The sequence below is a fragment of the Linepithema humile genome, chromosome 1 (genome assembly GCF_040581485.1).
Source record: "Linepithema humile isolate Giens D197 chromosome 1, Lhum_UNIL_v1.0, whole genome shotgun sequence".
NCBI classification, from domain to species: domain Eukaryota; kingdom Metazoa; phylum Arthropoda; class Insecta; order Hymenoptera; family Formicidae; genus Linepithema; species Linepithema humile.
In genome coordinates, this window is record NC_090128.1 from 44,877,481 (window position 1) to 44,893,351 (window position 15,871).

Consider the following 15,871-nt stretch of genomic DNA (forward strand, 5'->3'; position numbering starts at 1 on the left):
AAACACGGAAAAACATTTTTTGACACATCAAGATTTACATTATTGTAGCAAAATATTTTTATAATTTATATTTTTATTATAACAGCGTAAAATTTGCTGTGCCAGTAAATTCTTTCTTTCCGTGTAGCGTCCGTTTGAAATAAGTAGATAAAACTTAGTTTTCGTCCAAAATTTGAAAGCCGATAATTCATGTTGGATGATAGTCTCGCCGATTAAATTGCTAATAAAAAAATATTAATAGTTGTAACATTCTTTGATAATTAAAATCACTCATAATAAGATCGTTAAAAGGTACAGTGGATATGTTGATCACACACACACACACACACAGAAAGATCTACATCTACATAAATATTTTCTTGACAGCGTGTTCTTTTATTCATTCCCACACATTGTCAATAACAAATCAAATCAAAGAACGATTCGATTATACATATACATATCAGCCTAGGATGTAATTACTGATTATGCACATTCATACTCAATATCAGTAATACGTGATACAAACTCGAGTAAGACAGCACCAAGGATATCGTGGAGAAGAGGGCACAAGCGAAAACCGTATCCGTGTGAGCTCCGCGTTCGCCTCTGCTTCGAGATATTCGAAAGATGCTAATATATTATGTTCCGTCTCCTTTCCATCAAGTCGGAAACAGCGGACAATAAATGCCGAATAGTAAGTGTGGCAAATGAGCAAGGCGAGTGGCTAGAATAACGGAGATCTTCAAGACTTTTTTCAACTTTTTTTTTCTTTTTTTCGCATTTGTTTTTAACAGTGTATAATCAAGTAAATTATTAGACAATGCTTTTTTTGATTAAAAAATATTATTTTATATTTATTAAAAATTTTGGCAATCACACGCCCACAAGAAACTCAATCGTATAAATCGGTACTTTGCTTTTAATGTTTTTATGATAAATATCATTCAAAAATGTGCAAAATTTTTTTTGTCGAAAAAGAGTCCAAAAGCGATAATTAATATAATTGTAATTGTGTATCATTGTAATTTTATATAATATAGAAATAAATTTTATTGCAGAATTGTAAAATAATTTTTTGTTTTTCTATTAATAATAGCAAATCAGTATTTTTTTCTAAAGTTATTGGTTTAACATTCTGCCCTGTTCTGTTGTAATCATGTGTTTCTGATTCTATTAAAACTTGTCTTTAATATTATTCATTCTATTAAATGTGATTGATGTGATTGATTTTTGTACATTTTTGTACAAACTTTCTTAAACGTTTTTTGTCGGAAAAATAACGTTTCTCTTACTGTTTTTGGATTGACATTTTAACAAACGAGACACGTTTTTAAGAACCGTTATAAAACGTTTCTCGTTTGTTAAAACGTTATAAAATGTTTCAAAGAAATATTTATGAAACATTTCTGAAACAAACATGTGCTACCTGGGAGGTATCAAAAGTCAAGAGCAACTACTTAGTATGATAAATAGATATACCGACGCAATAGTATGATTTTTCATGCATAGCTATTATACATATATTTTTATTTTCATATTTACATATTAAACATTGTACGATTATTGGTTACGGAGATACAGGAATTTTAAGTAAAAAAAGCAAGTTTTCCATTAACCCTTGAAACCTCGGCAACGAAAAATCAGACAATTAATCGCCGACCATTCAACCTAAAAGAAAAGTTTTAAGCTTACGAATGGTTCCAATGAAACTTTTCTCAGATTTTTTATGTGTTGTGTACGTTCCCAAAGTCAAACAAAAAATTTTTTATTTGGAGCTACAGATTTGGATCTTTAAAGATTTTGCTTTTCTTAGAAAGTTGATATAACTTTTTGTTACAAAGTTACAACCATTTAAAAAATACCTTTTTTCCACTAAAGTCAAGTAATCCCTTAATTCTTTTGAAGAGTATAGCCTTTAATATTTACCCTAAAAAAACTTTCAAGACGTATTTTACTTTTTAAATAATGAATTTTAGACTTAACAAGAATGCGATTCGACAAGAACGTGACTCGGCGTTATATTGGGGGCTTGATCGAACTAGTCCATAAGAGTAAAGGATCCTAAATTTATCGTAAACGTTCTGTTTCTACTAAACTAATTGAAAATATTCTGCGTGGAGTGTCGTCAAATTGCTGAGAAGAAACAGTTTGCGCGCAAATATAAACTCTCCTCTCCTCTCCTCTTCTCTCCTCTCCTCTTCTCTCCTCTCCTCTCTCTCTCTCTCTCTCTCTCTCTCTTTCTTTCTCTCTCTCTGTCTCTGTCTCTGTCTGTCTGTCTGTCTGTCTGTCTGTCTGTCTGTCTGTCTGTCTGTCTGTCTGTCTGTCTGTCTGTCTCTCTCTCTCTCTCTCTCTCTCTCTCTCTCTCTCTCTCTCTCTCTCTCTCTCTCTCTCTCTCTCTCTCTCTCTCTCTCTCTCTCTGTCTCTCTCTCTCTCTCTCTGTCTCTCTCTCTCTCTCTCTCTCTCTCTCTCTCTGTTATCTAGTATGTATCACAATTATTATCTAGTCGTAAAAAAGACGTCAAGTACACATAGCAAACATTTTATTTAAAAGAAGTTTTTGCTTCTCTAATTATACTGCATGAAACGAGAAATCAAGCTATTTACATGAACAGAGTTATAACTATACTAATTATAAAATTAATTATGCGAGATGAATATGTAAACAAATGACAAGCATCATACATACATGATATCTGGTAATAATTACGACAATGCTCGTAAGCTGGTAGAAGAGAGTAAACCGAACAGAAAAGTTATTTACGCATTAGATACTTATCGCATTAGATATTCGATATAACCATCTCGCTTTTACACGGAGAAAATTTTATTTTAATTTGTAATACAATTTTAAATTACATTTTACTATTTTTGTGTTATTGGTGGACCATCATGGGCTTTATAGAATAAATTATAATACAATAAAATTTGAAACACTTAACTACCTAACATGTTTTATAATATGCCATAGTAAAAATTCGGGTAAATATGCATTTTAGGTCACACCTCACTAATTTTGTTGCCCTTTTGATATGTTGTAGCAGGGGGGGGGGGTATTCTGAGTAATTCCCTGCAAAAAATAAATGGAGAACAGCTTTAGTTTAGGAGATATAACAAATTGAAGTTTCACTTTAATACTCTACTTTAGGTGTTATAAGCTGATATTACGAACAGTGAAAATTGTGTATGTCGTACTAATCTGTTGAAGAATGTAAACAAAGCTACATGATCATAGATATTATGTCAACAGTCCGCTACTTATTTCTCGCAGTTCGTTAACAGCGTTCAACATGCGACTGCACGAATGAAATATTTATGGAATACGTGTGGGCGTAACCTCCATTCATCTTGGTAATTTTGTCGATAAATTGGAACCATTGGTTAAAGTTAATCGACAATGGAAAAATAGAGGCCCTTTGACATCTCTGCTTTGGCAGAAAAACAACTAAAGTAAGACATTTTATTTAGTCAGAAAGACATGTTTTTTAGGCATTTTTTTGTCTTGCCGAAAAAATGATTAAAAAGATGACCAAAAAGGTACCCAGATAGCACATGTTTGTTTCACATATGTGTCCTAAACGTATCCAGTGGTTTCATATATGTTTAGGAAACATGTATGAAACGAACATGTGCCACCAGCAATGTCTTTCCGTCAACTAAAATTAATTATGATTTTTTGTGTAATTAGAAAGACATTCTTTAGACATCTTTTAATCTTGCCGAAAAGATAACTTAAAAAAGACATCTTTTTGTCATTGTTTAGTTTTATGCGCTGCGTTATTTTTAGTCAATACTGTCACGCTTGAATCACCTTGTGTATTATATACTTTATGTATAATTTTTATAGTTTTTGTATTATCAAAAAAAAAATAACATTTGGAATATATTATGATAATTCAAAGATGTATGTATTATAAAAAAGTCGATAAATATGGATATGTAAATTACGATACATAATGGGGGCCGTCGCGTAACACATTGCGAATTGAATATAAGATGAATCGATTGAATAACGAAGCTCATTTGTTAAGGTGGAAGCTTGTTAGCCGCTTACAGAAGGAGAAGTGATAATAAAAGTGTTCATATAAAGTGCACATCGAATCGACGACCACGAAATGGCTGTTATCGAATCGGAATGCAAATCTAAATCACGCATGGAACTCTCGCTGATGGAATCCTCATCGATAGAGGATTTGTCGGCGGTCAATAAGAAACTATCGCCGATTCAGGAGTTCTATCATGGCCAAGGCATCTTCATTACCGGCAGTACTGGTTTTTTCGGAAAATTATTATTAGAAAAACTTCTCAGATTGTGTCTGGGATTGGGCATCATTTTTTTACTGGTGCGGCCAAAAAAAAATAAAAACGTATCACAACGGATAGAAGAAATTTTTGATAATCCGGTAAGTCTTTAATCCTTTTCTTCTTTCCTTTAATCTTGTTCTTCGTCTTCATCACTGGTTTTTTTATCAGGCGGATCATTTCTATCGTCTAACGATATAATGTTATCGTCTATTTGCTCTTTTAATAAATCGTCTTGATCGGTAATTCGACGTCGTGCTGTCCGACTTCTTGTTAGTATTCTATCATGTGTAGGTGGACTGTGAATTAATGCTCTGTCTATTATTTGTTGATTTGGTTCATCTAATTTTTCTTGGGTAAATGGTATCGAATCTGTATTATTTTTAATTACATTTTTATTTTCTTCGGTGTCAGAAAAATGTAATTCGTAATTTTCTTCCTCGCTATCAGAAAGATGCGATTTGTAATAATCATTTTCTTCAGTGTCAGAAAGGCGTAGTTCATAATTATCATCTTTCTCTGAAGAATCGGAGAGATACAATTTATAATTATCTTCTTCTTCGTCAAATTTTCTTTGCGTTTTTTTTACACATGTAAAGCCAATCTAGTAACTGTTAGATAACCAAAAGAAATTCTTACCGTCCTTCGATAGTTTCATATTTTCATATTTCTTGGAATTGTTTAAGAACTTATGTAAATGTCATGTCTGATAATTTTATTACTTAAAGGAACCACTTACTTACAGTTTTTGAAGAGGCAGATCAAAACTGCAGAGCAAAACTCCTACCATTTGTTAAAAAAAAAATTAAAGTCGAAGATTTATTATGATATTAAATGATAAAAGTTATCGATTTTTATTAATTTTTTATAATAAATTTCTTTTAATTTAGTTAATGTGTAATTTTTGTGGATTTACCATTATTTACTTTATGCAGCTATTTGACAAACTGAAAGACGAGCAGCCGAATTTCCAGGATCGAGTAATCGCTATAACGGGCGATTGTAACCACCCAAATCTCGGAATATCTTCGGAAGATCGGGCTACTCTCATTCGAGAAGTTTCGATTGTCTTTCATATCGCGGCAACAGTAAAATTTAATGAGAAATTGAAATTAGCCGTAACAATTAATGTCGGCGGTACGAAAGACGTTTTAAATCTTTGCAAGGAAATTCCGAATCTAAAGGTATTTAAATATATTTAAGAAACAAAAAACGATAAGAATTACCTAAGAAGCATCTTACAATTATTTCATGATTTGTTATTTATTTATTTATTTATTATTATATTATTTATTATTTACAATTTACTATTTATTTATTATTTATTCAATCGAATGACTTTTCTCCGAAATTTAAAAGTTAAAATTTTATAGTAAAACAACGCGACTGATATTTTACTTGTTCAATTTCTTCAGTCATTTGTGTATGTATCAACCGCGTATGCAAACTGTCCACAAAACGTGATAGAAGAAAAATTTTACGACGCGCCAATGGATTCCGACAAACTACTCACTTTGATGGAATGCACGGATGATAAATTGGCCGAGTATATAACACCGCAGTACGTGAATTTTTCTTTGTTTAAATTTTCGAAAAGAAAAAAGCAAAAAGAAAATCTTATTTTTTTATTTTTTACAGATTATTAGGAAAATGGCCAAATACCTATACTTTTACAAAAGCGATGGCGGAGGATGTGATTAGGAAGCAGGCTGGTAATTTGCCAATCGGCATTTTTCGTCCTGTTATTAGTAAGCACAAGTTTAACATTTTTATTATAACATAAGTTAAAATTAATAATAATTTTTTTAAAAAGTGTCAGCAAATAGGATACACAATTTAAAAAATTATGAATTATTATTTGGATAAAAATGATTAATTATGTTAGTAATAATTAATGATTGTAAATATAGTAATTATTATCCCAAAATAGTAATTAATCTTAATAATAATACATATAGAGATTTGATAAATCTTAAGTTGAAAATGAAGGATTATTATTTTGTTACTTTCAGCAATTGCAACGTATCGGGAACCTATACGAGGTTGGATCGACAATCTATACGGTCCAACAGGAATTATTTTTGGTGCTAGTATTGGATTGCTGCGATCGATTCATTGCGATGGTTCGATAACCACAAATGTGATACCTGCTGATTTAGCAATCAACGCTCTTATCGCGTGCGCATGGGATACAGCTAATACAAAGTACGTTTGTCATCATCATTGTCTTTTTCGATGAATGAATATTATTAGATACAAATTAATCTCAATGCTTGAAAACGCAATTCGGCATTCGACATTTGACATTCTGACAAAAGTGTCATTAGACATATGGTTTTAATATTCAAGTCTTCATATACGTGATTAGGAAGCAAGTTGGTGGCTTGCTGATTGGTATTTTTCGTCCTGCTATTAGTTAGCATAAGTTTTATTTTATTATAACATAAGCTAAAATTAATAAAAATTTTACTACATTTGTAAACATGGTGATGTTATCTCTCGTTACGTCATTGTTTCAGATTAAACAACGATTTGCCTGGTGACATTCCGATTTATAATTACGTGTCTAAGGACAATCCGATAACCTGTAATAATATGAAAAAATTCTTTGAAGAGGGGCTTTTTGAATTTCCCTCCAAAGAAGCGATGTGGTACTATAGCTTTAGATTAACGAAGTACAGACTTGTTCATCTTTTTTTCATATATTTCTGCCACTTGTTCCCAGCTTTGTTGATCGACATGGCAACTTTTTGTCGAAGAAAGAATCCGAGGTAATAATCAAATCAAATCAAACACGACATAAAAAATCTATAGGATTTTTGCATATACAATATATCCTCAAAGCAATTTTCTGTTAAGAACAGTTGCATATATTTATTACACTATAAGAGAAAATAAATTCCATTAATGCTAATATTTATAGCAAGTAAAATAAAATGAGTGGTTTTTATATATTAGAATTTGTTTAAATCTTTAAAGTCGATCAAACAGTATTAAACCATTTAAAATAATTTAGAGCAATTTAGAATAATTACATGGAAAAGTAATTTATTTTTAACTTATATATTAATAATTGTTTATTTAACATTTCTTTATTATGGATTGTTTGTTAAAGATTGCTTCAGTCTTACAACAAAATACACACATCCCTAGATGTGATGGACTATTTCTACCAGCAAGAATGGACATTTACTAATGATCGAGTACGTGCAATGATTGCAAAGTTCACGTCCAATGATCGTAAAAACTTTGATTGCGATATAAAGAATCTCAATTGGAAGGTTCACTTCAAAAGGTACGCGCGCGGAGTGAGAGTGTATCTCATCAAGGATCCCCTGGACACTTTACCGCAAGCACGCGCCAAATGGCGAAGGTATGAAATTTTCAAAATTTTCCAAAAAACTATGCAAAAGCTTCTCTTTACTCATATACTCGATAACAAACTAAAAAATTACCGTTTAGTTTTTGATGGCTTTTATTTATATACATTTATTTCCGAATCGCAATTATGATAAAAATTGGTTTCGTAAAAGTATTGCAAAATTTTTAGCGTCCAATTTGAAGAAAAATTAAATCATATTTTTAAAACTTTATTTTATTGCGTTTCTTCATAAATAGAGAGTATAAAATACGGTACTCTATGTTTAATCTTTTAATATCCAATTAAAAATATATACAGGGTGTCCCAGACTTACCGTATCACCCGTTAATGGCAGATTCCTGAAGTCATTTGGAGACGAAAATCTTAATACCAAAATGTCGAGGCTACTATGGTATTTGAATGGGAAAGGCTTAAAGTTTACCAATCAGTTTATCAGAATTTCGCGCGCTCAGGGACATCGCATCTCTAAAGGACTCTTGCACAACACTTTATTCAATACGTTTTATTCACTTCACTCAGCTCTTATTCACTTTATTTACATTTACATTGACAAATGACGTTTCTCATGTCATGAGAGAAAATCAATACTATCGGTACGAAGTATGATCTGCTACATAAAGTGTTGCACAAGGGTCCTTTCGAGATGCAATGTCCCTGAGCGCGCAAAATTCTGACAAGCTGATTGGTAAACTTTAAGCCTTTCCCATTCAAATACCATAGTAGCCTCGACATTTTGGTATTAAGATTTTCGTCTCCAAATGACCTCAGGAATCTGCCATTAACGGGTGATACGGTAAGTATGGGAAACTCTATATATCTAAACTTGTGGATTATTCATATTACAGATTATATTGGTGCCATCAAGCGTTAAAACTTATATTGACTTTAATTGGCCTGACGTTCTGCTGGTTCATCATATCTATGGTCTTTAAATGTTTCAACGAAAACAAGTGACGCAGGTACGGTACAAGTAGATTTTTTAACTTTCTGCTTTATACATATGATTGAGACGATTATTTTTAATACAATTCTCTGAGAGAGAATCTAGTTGTGCTTTTTTCTTAAAAATAAAATATTATTTTCTATTAATTATTACTGTTTTACTCGTAAAGAGAAGGAACCTACATGAATCCATTCGAACAGATCTCGGGTTTAAAATTGATATACAAATTAGTAATGCAAAAAACTCTTGATTGATACCTTTACTTTCATCTCGTAAGCCGGGAATTCATCGTTGTCATCTACTAGTACAAAATGAAATTAATAGTTACAAATGGCTGAATTCAAGTGCATTTGAATTCAAGACAAAAAATAAGAATCAATTCTTCTTTCGATTTTAACTTACGGGATTTTATTACAAGATTAATAGCTTCCATTATGATGTTTATTTTCAATTTGATATCATCTATTTTAATCTTTTTCTGTATTTTGAATTTGAATCAACGTTCGTACCGAAGTTGTCAAGATGATTTTCATCGACATTATAGAATATTTCATAGTTGCAATTTTATTAATTATGTATAAATCATTTTATTATAATGTTTTATAATTCATTTATGCTTACAGTGGTAGACCCAGCGTAAAAAATGTGACAGAAATAAAACATGTGCTGACGTCATGCTGTGAAAACTGAAACGTAGTTGGTATCATACAGAGGCTGTAATATTAATTATCAACAACATATACAGCAGAAATCGATTATGATCTGTCTTCACATAACTAGAGAAATGTGCTATGTATAAAACAGAATCTGCAATATCAGTTACTGCAGAAACATAGCAGGAATCAAACACAATCTAGCATCGAAAAAAAGCATGTTTAAAAGAATTAATTAATAATTTCAGGTATTTCAAGATTAAATAAATATTTATGTAATATTATTTTTTGTAATATTTTTTGTAATATTTTGTAATAATATATATTTATCTTAATTTTATTGCACATTACCCTAATTATTAATTAGATATATAAATATATAAAATATTAATTTTACTCGATAAATAGTGTATTTATAAGAAGGCTCATTGATTGAAGATCCACTGTTGAGCAACAGAACAATTTCTAATTTGTCTTCGATTATATGTAAGACAGTGACAGATATTTTTCAGCGCGGTATAGCAATCTGTGTTTTCTTCGTTTTCAATTGTATCTGCGATCTCATTATCCTTAGGTGGTGGGACCGAGATAACAGCCCAATAGGCTTATTCTCTAACTTCTTAACGACAATGTCGCTATCGTTATATAGCGAATATTATCGCAAAAATATTTGTACATATCACGGATGCGGTATTTTCTATCGGGCTCCGGCTCTCGAGCCCCACCTACACAAGCGAGAAGCGCATACATGTGCTACGCAAAACGTTCTGCGCTACATGTATACTATACATGCAAAGAAATAATATACAATAAAAGTCAAACGACACGAAGCATATTTTCCTAAATACATTCCTAAATACAGATGTCAGTACGTGCGTTATACACGATCTCGTACGATATAACGAATATAAGAGTATTCTACCGCGTGTATATAAATTATTTAATATATAATTTAATTCAAAAACTCATACAGCAATATGTTCTTTATATTGAAATTGTTATTAATAATCTTACTAAATAAAACGAATGCGTATATCACGCAAAATATCGAAACAGTATTGCTGCCGGCATTCTACCCGACAGACGCAAAAGAGGTACGTGCGTTTTACTGCTTTATTTATTGCTCAATATTCAAAACATAATGCAAAAATTATCAAGTCGCTTCTTAATTGCTGACCAATTTATAGATATCTCTAACTGTAAAAGTTTTCGGACAATTAATTTCACTACACCTTCATAGAAACGATCAGATTGCATCGCCTGAGTATGAAATATGGCAATATCATATAAAAGGCGCTACAGAGAAGCTGTCGCAGTTGAAAGCATCGGATCCTTGTTTATATATTTACAAGGATCGCGTCAGTTCGGCGATTATCAACTTTTGTGACGAACGTGGATTGGTCGGTAAAATCATATATAAAACAAACTGTTCTCAAATTAAAAAATTTTTACATTTAATTTTTATTGCTCTTTTTTACATACATTAACATAAGACTCAAAATACAAATAAATATCTTTTTAATATAGGAAGGACTCATTTTTCTGAAAAACGACAACTTAGAGATTAGACCTCTGTGGAACGACCTTGTGTCTATGTCTTTAGTCGACGACATTTGCGTTGGAGAACAAGTAAATCTTTCATTCGGCATATCTCATCTTATTAAAAGATCATTGCAATATTCCGTCAATTCAAATCTTTATCATGTCGACAATTTTAAGCCAAAGCGACGTTACGTGCGAAATACAATACGAAAATTAACCATAAAACTGGCCGTTTTTCTGGACGCAGAAGCATACACTAGATTGGGGCCTATTGTGGACTACAATGAGAAAAAGTTGCACAATATGATATTAGCATACGTGAATCAAATTTAAGCTGTGTTTCATCATCCGAGTTTGGGTGTTTCTATCGATATTTCGTTGATACATTTAGATACTGTAAATTTACGAGAGAAATATACAGATTTTGGCGGCGAAATAACAAAAATGAGCAAATCGTTCTGCGACTATGCGGAAACTTACAATCCTCCATATGACAATAATTCACGTCACTGGGACGTTGCTCTTATCCTGACTTCAATAAACGTTTTTTTTTGGTCAAAGTCAGAAAACAAAACAGAACGGAAATTTTCCATCATGGCAAATTCTTCATTCCATGCAGTTTGTGAAATGGGGGAGAAATCTTGCGCAATAGTGGAATTCGCTGTTAATGATCGGACGATATCTGCGGGTTTTGGGTCATCTCTTCTTGCTGTTGAAGAGATCGGCCATATGTAAGTTTCTATTTACTTCTTTTACGTGTAAATTAAATTTAAATATTATATTTTATAAAAATGCAAAGAAAGATTAATATAAATAAAATCAATAAACATGACATGAAGAAAATTGAGCCACGCAAGTTATCCGAGTTGACAATTAGAATGTGACAATTCTCAAAGTTTAATTAAATTACAGTTACAAATGTTTTGGTCATTTATAATTTGACTATGTTCAATAAGTTACAATAATTTAAACCACAAAATTCTAATAATAAAATAAAAAATATTTTTATAAGATCAAGTAATTGTCAACATACAAATTAGTGGTCTAGATCTAAGATATCTCCACTCTTTCCAGAAATTTCCGCTATCACCCATAAAGATATTGAAGAGACTTCAATAATAGTTTACTGTAAATAAAAATAGTAACTATTTATATAGGTATAAATAGTTACCTAATATATATATATATAATTTATATATAATAGTTACCTATTTATATATTAGTTACCTAATACCTAATATGGCCACTCTTTAAAAAATAATATTTTTTAAACATAAAATAAGCGTGTGCAAAAGTATACTAATGCTAATTGTCTAATAAAAAAAAAATAAAAAAATTTTTTAAAAAGATATAGTTATCGTCGCATACATGTGATTTTTAAAATGTAATAAAGTAAAACAGTACGTACGAGTGAAATAAACTTTCCAATTTTTTAAGAGAAAAATTCTTTTTTTCTTAAGAACAATATATTGTAAACCAAAAATCGTAAGTACGACAATAAAGCATACTTTTAAAAATATATAATTAACAATTTAAGTTAATTGGACCAAAATTGATCGAGATGTGTTGCACATTATTTCGATAAACGTTTAACAAACGTAGATTTTAGAAGAAAACATATTCGATATAAATAGCAACTATTTGTTACTGTATAAATTGTAACATTCAAAAATTTAGATTTTTAACACATAAAAAAATGTTTTATTTAAATATACTTATTAAAAAAATTGCAAAATTACTCATTTTTGTGTGGTCAAAGTGCGCTCGTTCTCTAATTAACAGGAGTCACACAAAAGTCTTGTGAAATTCTAACTTTTTGGTTTGCGTATTATTACCGTCTTTTGCATTTTTTTTCTCAACTTTCTTTTTATGACTTCCCCGCTCTCATACTTTGTTCTATCTATCATCATTCTCCTTTCAATTCTTTTACACCACAGCTGACTTTTCGAGACATTGTCACTCAAAGTTACATTGCCTCTTAATAACAAACATATGCATTTCTAATTCCTGCTTCTATTTTTATAGATTTTGTCAATTTTAAACAAATTTAGATGTTTGCAATTTCAAAGCACCATTGTTCTGCGATGTTTGATGTTATTGCTTGCTGGTTTATTCTTACTATTTTCCAAACATGACTATTTTTAATATATTGCACATCTGATGGAAATAATATTGCGTTTTATCAATTACTTAATATTAAAAATATTTTAGATTTATCAGAATTTTGTAAAAAATGTAGAGAAATACAAAAAGGTATATAGAACAAACAATAAGTAAAGAGCAATAAGTAAGAGCAAAGAATAGATCTTATATAGGTTAAAATTGAAATACGATGATGTGAACGAAGAAGGATGAATGTGATTAAGAATATTTCTGAACCAAGCTCATTTTCGGGGCCAAATGCTTGAAAGAAATGAAAATACTGTTATTAGAAGCTTGTGTGTTAAATTATTGAAATTTACTAAAGATTGTTAAATTTATAATAAAAAAATTATAATTATACAATTTAATTGTACTTTGAGAATTGTTACATTACAATTATTAGCGGAATTATTATTGGCAACTTGCATGCCTTGATACTCTTTCAAGTCGTATTACCGATATGATAAAAAAATCATTTCTTTGTACAACATAAAGATAAGAACAAAAAAAAAGTATAAAGAAATTTTATTTTTTATGTTTCAATAAAAAAGTTCTTCTAACATAAATGATACAATACATAAAAATATAATAAATAAATTGTTACGAAGTAAAGCATATTGTCAATATCCATAATTTATCTGTTAAATAGTTTAGGAATGGATTCCAGTTTAGAAACGTGTCCAAGGTTCAAGCGCATACATTCAGATGAGAAGTACATCAGAAACCAGACAACATGGGCCAAGTGTTGCCGTCCAGTGGCTGAAAACCTCTGGAACGAAAAACCGTGCCTTCGAGATCGTACGAGATCAAAAAACTATGAATACGAAAATAAATTGGACCATTCGCGTTATCACGATTTACCCGGAAGAGAATGGACCGCCAAAGTACAATGCGAGTTATTTTTGCTCGACAAAAATGCGAATGTAGTAACGTTGCTTGATATATGTCGAATCTTACAATGCGAAACGCCAATTTTTTCAAGATATAATAATTTCTTCGCGGGACCAGCACTGGATGGTACATGGATGGTACACTGGATGGTCTTTTTTTCTAAAGAAATCTAAGAAAAGACTGATTTTTTAATTAATTTTTTTTTAGGCACTTATTGCGCACCGGGAAAAGAATGTCGTAGAGGAGAATGCGTGCCCGTTATCGAACCGCCATACATTTTCAAGTATTGTGACAAAGATAATTGGAGTGAATGGGAAGAAGGCACCTGTCAAAGCGGTTGCTTGAAGATTTCTAAAGGTGTAATAGTCAAACGACGTTATTGCAAACATGGGATTTACAAAACGCCGAATTACAGAGGTTTATATTACGACGTAGTCCTGTGCAATGACTCGACGCTTTGCTTTAAAAATTGTATGACAATCGAGCAGTTTACAACCGTGAAATGCACTTTGTTCAAAAGAAAGAAAATGCTTAAAAACTTAACGGTAATCCTGAAAGAAAAACCGGAAAGTCAGGCCCTTCATGATTTCGAAAAGCCGTGGAAAGCCTGTACTATATACTGCCAACAAAAAAAATCACCTATTTTTTACGCACCTTGCTTAGAAATGCTCAACTATGGTATCAATCCATATTTTCCAGATGGAACATGGTGTCACACAGACGAAAATGGTCAGAATTATTATTGTCGTCAGTATTACTGTCTGCCGGAAAACTACTTATTCGAAGAATAATTCTCGAAATGCTCTAAATATGTGTGGACAACAATACAAGAGAAAATAAAATTGCAAACGTTTGCAAATCAGTTTAAAATTGTGTTTGTAATTCATTTAGTAACTAATTTCACCTTTTATTTTGTGCTATAAATCCATTTGTTGTTTATTAAGCAAATTTATACAAAATTACGTAGAATTAACGATATTGAAATCATATTTCTTTGATTACTGTTAGAAAGAACTAAAAGAAACAAATTATTAGTTACTAATTATAAAAAGAGAATACAATAGGTTTGAAAATTAGTGTTCAGAACTAGTTCAGCATATTGTAAAGTGATTTTTGTGATTGATGCCTGTTTTCAGCTCTTTTGTCGCGTACGCCATCTAATAGCTAATTACACGTTCTAAACCAACACTGTTATCCTAAGTATCACTCTTCCCAAATTCAAGATTCGAAAATAAAGATATTTATACATATGTACATGTAGCAAAGAGATAATATACCATGAAAGTCAAACGATACGAATCGTATTCTTAAATACAGATGCCAGTACGTTCGTAATACGCGATCGCGTAAGACATAACAAATATACGAGTATTTTAATGTGCACATAAATTATTTAATATATAATTTAACATTCAAAAACTCATAAAACAACATGTTCTTTATACTGAAGTTGGCGTTAATAATCTTATTAACTGAAACAAACGCGTATATCACGCAAAATATCGAAACGATATTGCTGCCGACATTCTACCCGACAGACGCAAAAGAGGTACGTGCGTTTTACTGCTTTATTCATTGCTTAATATCCAAAACATAATGCAAGAATTATCAAGTCGCTTCTTAATTGCTGACCAATTTATAGATACCTCTAACTGTAAAAGTTTTCGGACAATTGATTCAACTACACTTGCATAGAAATCAGACTGTATCACCTGAGTATGGAGTATGGCAATATCATATAAAAAGCGCTACGGAGAAGCTGCCGCACTTGAAAGCATCGAATTCTTGTTTATATATTCACAAGGATCGTGTCAGTTCAGCGATCATCAACTTTTGTGACGAACGTGGATTGGTCGGTAGAATCATACATATATAAAACGAATTGTTCTCAAATTAAAAAGTTTTTACATTTAATCTTTATTGCTCTTTCTTATATCAACTTTCTTATATCAACATAATATGCAAAATACAAATAAATATTTTCTTAATATAGGAAGGACTCATTTTTCTGAAAAACGACAGCTTGGAGATTAGACC

The 15,871-nt window shown here is 31.1% G+C and overlaps 1 protein-coding gene across 1 annotated transcript; it reads left to right on the top strand.

Moving 5' to 3' along the window:
* The first annotated feature begins 1,748 nt into the window (after positions 1 to 1,748).
* LOC136997643 (fatty acyl-CoA reductase wat-like) lies at positions 1,749 to 9,594 on the top strand. The gene is made up of 10 exons (XM_067348676.1): positions 1,749 to 3,429; positions 4,011 to 4,382; positions 5,217 to 5,465; positions 5,697 to 5,842; positions 5,920 to 6,029; positions 6,294 to 6,486; positions 6,801 to 7,052; positions 7,397 to 7,654; positions 8,509 to 8,622; positions 9,230 to 9,594. Exons 2-9 carry the CDS (start codon positions 4,095 to 4,097, stop codon positions 8,615 to 8,617), a joined length of 1,605 nt encoding a protein of 534 aa, XP_067204777.1. The 5' UTR covers positions 1,749 to 3,429; positions 4,011 to 4,094; the 3' UTR covers positions 8,618 to 8,622; positions 9,230 to 9,594.
* Positions 9,595 to 15,871: the final 6,277 nt, after the last annotated feature.